The sequence below is a fragment of the Entelurus aequoreus genome, linkage group LG23 (genome assembly GCF_033978785.1).
Source record: "Entelurus aequoreus isolate RoL-2023_Sb linkage group LG23, RoL_Eaeq_v1.1, whole genome shotgun sequence".
Lineage (NCBI taxonomy): Eukaryota > Metazoa > Chordata > Actinopteri > Syngnathiformes > Syngnathidae > Entelurus > Entelurus aequoreus.
In genome coordinates, this window is record NC_084753.1 from 33,291,280 (window position 1) to 33,300,310 (window position 9,031).

The 9,031-nt window shown below is 35.3% G+C and overlaps 1 protein-coding gene across 1 annotated transcript; it reads right to left on the reverse strand.

The window, feature by feature from the left end:
* Window positions 1-1,955: 1,955 nt before the first annotated feature.
* LOC133640793 (trace amine-associated receptor 1-like) lies at window positions 1,956-2,939 on the reverse strand. The gene has a single exon (XM_062034441.1). It carries the CDS (start codon window positions 2,937-2,939, stop codon window positions 1,956-1,958), a length of 984 nt encoding a protein of 327 aa, XP_061890425.1.
* Window positions 2,940-9,031: the final 6,092 nt, after the last annotated feature.

The window sequence follows — 9,031 nt, forward strand, 5'->3', positions numbered from 1 at the left end:
TGTCTGGTTTTGTATTTGTTTTGTATCATCCCTTGAGGTGTATATTCCTTTCTTTGTTCGGTTGGTACTTCATGAAGTTTTGCACTTATTTTATTTTATTTATTTATTTATTTTTTTGTGTTTTTTGTTTGTTTTCATTATATTTGGATGTATCTGTTTGGTTTGTATGCGTGCGAATCTGGGCTATCCATTAAGTAAGACTACTTATTATGTTGAAGGGGGCAGGAAATATAAGATTTTCCTCATCCTGTTCTTTCTCAAGCATAGGTGTATAAATATGTGTTTAGTTGCTAAAGTTGTCTATTGATAAAAAATGCACATCAATGAAGGAGATAAAAAAAAAAAAAATGAATGAATGAATTAAATTAAATAAATAAATAAAAATCATATTTTTCTTTGCCCTACTCCATTTGTTGTTTATTCTTGAAACACCTTTTTACCTTCCTTTCGCTATGTTTTGTGTTTGGTCTGTTTTTTTTTTTTTGCGTTTGAGTGTGTGTGTCTGTGTGTGTGTGTCTGTGGGTGTGTGCGTGCGCAGGTGTCAGTGTCAAGCCGTCCTTCTGCCATAGCTACTAAAAGTGCATTGTTGTTTGGCTGCAGGAATAAAGCTGGCCTACAAAGTCCTTCTATGTCCCTCTGCACCAGAACCTGAACACAACGCAGTGTAGTCGGGCCAAGCACACCAGAACTTAAACGAGCGAGAGGGCGGCGAACGAAAGCAAAAAGGAAGTGGAAACAAAATGAATAAGCACTCGATTATCCGATTATGACATGGCAACCCTTAAAGCATTTGAAACACAACAAGACAGCACAGTAAATAATTTCCCTGCTAAAGAAAAAAAAATCTCTAAGCTTAGATTGTTTTCCTCAGTTGCTATTGATTATTTATAATACAAACATCTCACTTTTAAATTTGTTTAATTTTTTAAAAATTAAATCAACATTAAAAACACAAGATACACTTACTTAAGTGCACCAACCCAAAAACCCTCCCTTCCCCATTTACACTCATTCTCACTCATTTACAAAAAAGGGTTGTTTCTTTCTGTTATTAATATTCTGGTTCCTACATTATATGTCAATATAAATCAATACAGTCTGCAAGGGATACAGTCCATAAGCACACAGGATTGTGCGTGCTGCTGGTCCACTAATAGTACTAACCTTTAAGAGTTAATTTTGATTAATTTCCATTAATTACTAGTTTCTATGTAACTGTTTTTTTTTTATTTTAATTTCTTTTTTTGTTCAATATTTTTTTTATCTATTTAATTATTTATTTTTCAAATAAAGGACATTATCTTCACCAGACCAGGTTGTCAATGAAATTAGATTGTTTAAAGCAGTGGTCCCCAACCTTTTCGTAGCTGCGGACCGGTCAACGCTTGAAAATTTGTCCCACGGACTGGTGGTCGTGAAAGGGTGGGGGGGGGGGGGGGGTGTTATGGTATTTTTTTTTTTTTTTTTTGTCATAAAGAAATACAATCATGTGTGCTTACGGACTGTATCCCTGCAGACTGTATTGATTTATATTGATATATAATGTATATATTGTGTTTTGTATGTTCAATTAATTTAAAAAAATGAAATAAAAAATAATAATTTCTTTTTTTTTTTTTTTTTGTGCGGCCGCGGACCGGTACCGGGCCCGGTGGTTGGGGACCACTGGTTTAAAGGGTTCTTAAAACCAGGTCCAGTCCAGATTATGTCCAGGCAGCTAATGTACACACCTTCATTTATGTACACTCAAATTAGGGAACACAACAACAGATTGCATATAATCTATAAACAAAATGACATTTTCAAAATGAGCATGTATGTACAGTCCAGATTATGTCCAGGTCGGGCTCAGCAACACACACCTTCATTTATGTACACTCAAATTAGGGAACACAACGACAGACAGGCAAACATCTCACTTTCCAGATCCCTCCTTATAATGCTTGATGCTAATGTCAGTTAAGTCTGGTTCTAGAAAAATTGCTTTGAAATACTTTACCTAATATAAGGATTTTAAAAGCTGACTGGAACCAGCTGTAAAAGAAAGCATAAATGAAAGGATTGAGCATAGAATTTGACAGAGCCAGCCAGGTAAGTCCTTCACCAACTGCCATCGGTACCTGGTTGAAAAGCTGTACACAAATATAAATACAGAACGGAGTCCAGCAGATGAGGAAAACACCCATAACTATAGTCAGAGTCTTTGTGGCCTTTCTCTCCATCTTACTGACATTTGCTCCTGGTGTTCTACTCGGATAGTTGGTGTTTTGGATGCTGCGAGCCTGGTTCTGTGCTACAAGGAAGATCTTTGCATAGATGCATATCATAATGATCACAGGTATGTAGAAGGAGCAGATGACTCCTAAAATATTTGCGATCAAAATATCGACGTAACATTCTTCCCCACACTTTGCATAGTTGAATTCCGCCACCACAAAACCGGCGGCGACGAGAAGTGAAAGAGTCCAACTGAGCAGGATCATGACCGCAACCGCTTGAACAGTGAGCGTGGTTCTGTAAGTCAGAGGTTTACACACCGCGTGATACCTATCTATGGAAATACAGCATAAATGTAGAATAGAAGCAGTGCTCAGGGTCACGTCGATGCTGTTCCGCACTTTGCAAATCACTTCTTCTTGGTAGACACAGTAACTGAGGGTGAATTCAATGCTGAGAGGGAACAATAAAACACCGACAAGTAAGTCGGCCACTGCCAGAGAGAGAATGAGATAGTTAGTGGGAGTGTGGAGCTGCTTGAAATACACCACAGTGATGATTATGAGGAGGTTTCCACATATTATGATGACGGATAATAAGCAAAGAAATATGTTCAGAAGCACACACCCGGAGGAACGTGTTTTTGACGGTGCATCGTACATATCGACTTCATAACAAGGATGTATGACAGCAGTTCTGTTGAAGGTGACCTCTGGTGCCATGTATCTGGGTGCCTGCAAATACACTCAGTTAGTCATAAGCCATATTATTGATATGTCATGAATAGTTCCAGTCTGGCTTACCTTCTTTGCACCAACGTGTTGAAGAATCTTCAATGTGTGTTCCTTAGAAGCATGTGACAATGTGTAGACGTCTTTTATACCACCATGTGTACATATGCATAATATATTCATCTTCACTTGTCCAATTGAAAGTGAGACAATGTTTGGTTGACATTAGCCCAACCCAGGCTTAGCAATACTTTGACTCAAGGGCCAATTTGGATCAAAAGAAAAAATATATATATAAAAAAAAAAAAAAAAATATATATATATATATATATATATATATATATATATATATATATATATATATATATATATATATATATATATATATATATATATATATATATATATATATGTACATATATACTAGGGCTGTCAAACAAAGTATTTAATCGTGATTAAAGGCCTACTGAATTTTTTTTAAAAATTTAAATGGGGATAGTAGATCCATTCTATGTGTCATACTTGATAATTTCGCGATATTGCCATATTTTTGCTGAAAGGATTTAGTAGAGAACAACGACGATAAAGATCGCAACTTTTGGTATCTGATAAAAAAAAAGCCTTGCCCCTACCGGAAGTAGCATGACGACACCGGGGGAAGGACTGCTCATATTTTCCTATTGTTTACACCAGCAGCGAGAGAGATTCGGACCGAGAAAGCGACGATTACCCCATTAATTTGAGCGAGGATGAAAGATTCGTGGATGAGGAACGTTAGAGTGAAGGACTAGATGCAGTGCAAGACATATCTTTTTTCGCTTTGACCGTAACTTAGGTACAAGCTGGCTCATTGGATTCCACACGCTCTCCTTTTTCTATTGTGGATCACGGATTTGTATTTTAAACCACCTCGGATACTATATCCTCTTGAAAATGAGAGTCGAGAACGCGAAATGGACATTCACAGTGACTTTTATCTCCACGACAATACATCGATGAAACACTTTAGCTACGGAGCTAACGTGATAGCATCGTGCTTAACGGCATATAGAAACAAAATAAATAGCAACGATTACCCCATTAATTTGAGCGAGGATGAAAGATTTGTGGATGAGGAACGTTAGAGTGAAGGACTAGATGCAGTGCAAGACATATCTTTTTTCGCTTTGACCGTAACTTAGGTACAAGCTGGCTCATTGGATTCCACACTCCCTCCTTTTTCTAGTGTGGATCACGGATTTGTATTTTAAACCACCTCGGAAAATGAGGGTCGAAAATTCATTTCAGTAGGCCTTTAAAACATTGAACACTGTTTCCAGACTCCAGCCCGTTCCAGTGGGCCTCTGGCCAGCGTATTTGAAGCTGTGAGGGGATTGTCTGTCCTGGTCTATTATCCTGTGTGGAAGTTGCTTCCTAGCAGATCCACTGTAGACACGGCACAAGAGCCAAGCGTGCAGTTTTTAACAAAGTGTTTAATGCACATAGGTTTTATCAAAGTCTTTCTCCCGCAGAACGTGACTTTTCAGTCACGTCCGTATCCTCTCTCCCCCTCTGCTCTCGGCCGCTCACTGTCAGCTGTGTCTCGCCGTCAGCACATGCCCCGCCCCCATTTGATGGTGCTCGTCTTCAGCACCATAGACAGAGGCGGTAACCTTTGCTCCTGCAGGCGCACTGACCACACCTCCTTCCACATCCTGTAATTGTGTAATTGTCTGTTTTATAATGTCTTATTCATTTAGTTCTTATTTCTGTCATCGTGGTTTCAAAGTCTTATGTGTCTCACTGTGTTATTTTAGAAACCTGCCTTGGGACTACGGCTGAAAATGAGCATTTATGTTAAGTCCGGCGCATTTACACTCTTTATTCAAGTGTTGATTAATGTGCACTGTCCCAAACAGCAACTGATAATAAGAAATACACTATAGGGGTGTTTATCGATCTTAAAAAAGCATTTGACACTATAGATCAGGGGTGTCCAAACTTTTTCTACTGAGGGCCGCATACGGAAAAATTAAAGCCTGCGGGGGCCATTTTGATAGTTTTCATTTTCAAATCATAACAAAATATATGGATTTTGTTTTTTTTTTACCTTTAGGGCTCCCGGGGACCATAAAGGGTCTAAGTCATTAAAATGTTAAAAACAAGTCAAATTATTATTATTTTTTTAAATTTAACGCTTACAGTAAATCTCTACAGTATATCAACTTCAGGTTGATATAAAATTAAAAAAACCAAAAAGATTTTATGCCTTTTCTGTCAAGACAACTTTGTTTTTTATAATAAAACTGAAATATGCAGTATTTCCCCCACTGCCCAAAACCCTCAGAAAGCAATGTTTGATGTGAAGTAATTAGAGCCTTAAAAACATCAATAATGCAAGACACCATTGATATTAATTCATTGTTATTTTTGAGTAATCACAGTGAAAAGATAAATAAAATCCCAATAAATATATTTGGGATCCAAAAGGTGCCCCACTCATAAAGTGATACATTTGTATTATTTTTTTTTTTTTACTTTCAACACTTAAGTTACGAGATCAACTTCAGATATATCTGTCAATTTTACGTTTGAACTATTATTTTGTTTGTTTTATGCTCTTTTGTCAAAGAAAACGTTGATGTTTTTGTATGGCAACCACACAATATATGCAATATTTGCCACATAAAACATTTTAAAACTGAAATATTTGAAATAATTGGAGCCTTGAGAAGGTCAATAATTCATGATAACATTGATTTTTTATTTTTTTTAAGCAATGGCAAAAAAAGAAAAATAAAGATAGACAAAAGAAAAAAACAGCCTGCATGGCAGCTTTGTGTCAACATTGCAACTTTTTCTAGTTAATGTTTATTTTTTATTTTTGCAATAGCATTTGCAGAATGTGTGGCGGGCCGGTAAACAATTAGCTGTGGGCCGCAAATGGCCCCCGGGCCGCACTTTGGACACCCCTGCTATAGATCATTCTATATTATTGTCCAAGTTGTATTCATTTGGTGTGAGAGGAGTAGTTTTAGACTGGCTAAGAAGTTATTTAGATAACAGACAAGAGTTTGTGGATTTTGTGGGTAATACATCTGAACAAATGAGGATTGAATGTGGAATTCCACAAGGTTCGGTTTTAGCACCAAAATAGTTTATTTGATATATTAATGACATATGTGAGGTATCAAAGTTATTGAAACGAGTATTATTTGCGGACGACACCAACTTTTATAGTTCGGGACATGACTTAAAAGCATTATCAAACATTATTGAACAGGAAATGATTGAACTTAAGAGATGGTTTGATGTCAATAAATTATCATTAAATTTAAAAAAACAAAGTTTTATGAAAAGGGAGGAAACGATCAAACTGTCAATAGATGGAATTGATATTGAAAGGGTTTCTGAACTTAGATTTTTAGGAGTGATACTGCATGATATGGAAACCTCATATTGCACATGTACGGAAAAAGATGTCCAAGAGTATTTTTATATTAAATAAGGTTAAATATGTGTTAGATCAGTGGTTCTCAACCTTTTTTCAGTGATGTACCCCCTGTGAATTTTTTTTTTAAATTCAAGTACCCCTTAATCAGAGCAAAGCATTTTTGGTTGAAAAAAAGAGATAAAGAAGTAAAATACAGCACTATGTCATCAGTTTTTGATTTAGTAAATTGTATAACAGTGCAAAATATTGCTCATTTGTAGTGGTCTTTCTTGAACTATTTGGAAAAAAATAAAATAAAATAACTAAAAACTTGTTGAAAAATAAACAAGTGATTCAATTATAAATAAAGATTTCTACACATAGAAGTAATCATCAACTTAAAGTGCCCTTTTTGGGGATTGTAATACAGATCCATCTGGATTCATGAACTTGATTCTAAACATTTCTTCACAAAAAAAGAAATCTTTAACATCAATATTTATGGAACATGTCCACAAAAAATCTAGCTGTCAACACTGAATATTGCAGTGTTGCATTGTAATGAATGGAATAGCCTACTTGATTTGATGTTCAGTTTATGAACTTACATTCATATTTTGTTGAAGTATTATTCAATAAATATATTTATAAAGGATTTTTGAATTGTTGCTATTTTTAGAATATTTAAAAAAAATCTCACGTACCCCTTGACATACCTTCAAGTACCCCCAGGGGTACGCGTACCCCCATTTGAGAACCACTGTGCTAGATTACAGAGCAATGCGTATATTGTATTGTGCACTTATATTGCCATGTATCAGCAACTGTGTGGAAGTGTGGGGGAACACATATAAGAGTAACATAAAGGCATTGTATCAACTACAGAAAAGAGCTATACGGATTATTCATAAAGCAGATTATCTAAAACACACTAACTATTTATTAATTCGGGTTTATTGAAACTACAGGAGCTAGTAAAGTTACAGACAGTATGTGTTATGTTTAAGGCTAAAAGTAAAATATTACCAGCAAATTTACAAAAAGTGTTTGTCATCACTTCTGAGAATGAAGAGCGCAGAAGAAAAGGTCATTTCCAACATCAGTATTCAAGGACAACTTTAAAACAAATGTGTATATCAGTGGTGGGGGTTAAACTACGCAATTCCCATTAAAATGAGATAAAAGATTGTAGAAATATATTCCAATTGAAAAAATATATATAAAGACAGAACAATAAGATCATATGGACAGCCGTAATTGTCTACATTGTGCTTTATATTTATTATTTTACTTATTTTTTGTCTGGTTTTGTATTTGTTTTGTATCATCCCTTGAGGTGTATATTCCTTTTTTTGTTCGGTTGGTACTTCATGAAGTTTTGCACTTATTTTATTTTATTTATTTATTTATTTTTTTGTGTTTTTTGTTTGTTTTCATTATATTTGGATGTATCTGTTTGGTTTGTATGCGTGCGAATCTGGGCTATCCATTAAGTAAGACTACTTATTATGTTGAAGGGGGCAGGAAATATAAGATTTTCCTCATCCTGTTCTTTCTCAAGCATAGGTGTATAAATATGTGTTTAGTTGCTAAAGTTGTCTATTGATCAAAAATGCACATCAATGAAGGAGATAAAAAAAAATAAAAAATGAATGAATGAATTAAATTAAATAAATAAATAAAAATCATATTTTTCTTTGCCCTACTCCATTTGTTGTTTATTCTTGAAACACCTTTTTACCTTCCTTTCGCTATGTTTTGTGTTTGGTCTGTTTTTTTTTTTTTGCGTTTGAGTGTGTGTGTCTGTGTGTGTGTGTGTCTGTGGGTGTGTGCGTGCGCAGGTGTCAGTGTCAAGCCGTCCTTCTGCCATAGCTACTAAAAGTGCATTGTTGTTTGGCTGCAGGAATAAAGCTGGCCTACAAAGTCCTTCTATGTCCCTCTGCACCAGAACCTGAACACAACGCAGTGTAGTCGGGCCAAGCACACCAGAACTTAAACGAGCGAGAGGGCGGCGAACGGAAGCAAAAAGGAAGTGGAAACAAAATGAATAAGCACTCGATTATCCGATTATGACATGGCATAAAGCATTTGAAACACAACAAGATAGCACAGTAAATAATTTCCCTGCTAAAGAAAAAAAAATCTCTAAGCTTAGATTGTTTTCCTCAATTGCTATTGATTATTTGTAATACAAACATCTCACTTTTAAATTTGTTTAATTTTTTAAAAATTAAATCAACATTAAAAACACAAGATACACTTACTTAAGTGCACCAACCCAAAAACCCTCCATTCCGCATTTACACTCATTCTCACTCATTTACAAAAAAGGGTTGTTTCTTTCTGTTATTAATATTCTGGTTCCTACATTATACGTCAATATAAATCAATACAGTCTGCAAGGGATACAGTCCGTGAAGCACACAGGATTGTGCGTGCTGCTGGTCCACTAATAGTACTAACCTTTAAGAGTTCATTTTGATTAATTTCCATTAATTACTAGTTTCCATGTAACTGTTTTTATTTTATTTTAATTTCTTTTTTTGTTCAATATTTTTTTAATCTATTTAATTATTTATTTTTCAAATAAAGGACATTATCTTCACCAGACCAGGTTGTCAATGAAATTAGATTGTTTAAAGCAGTGGTCCCCAACCTTTTCGTAGCTGCG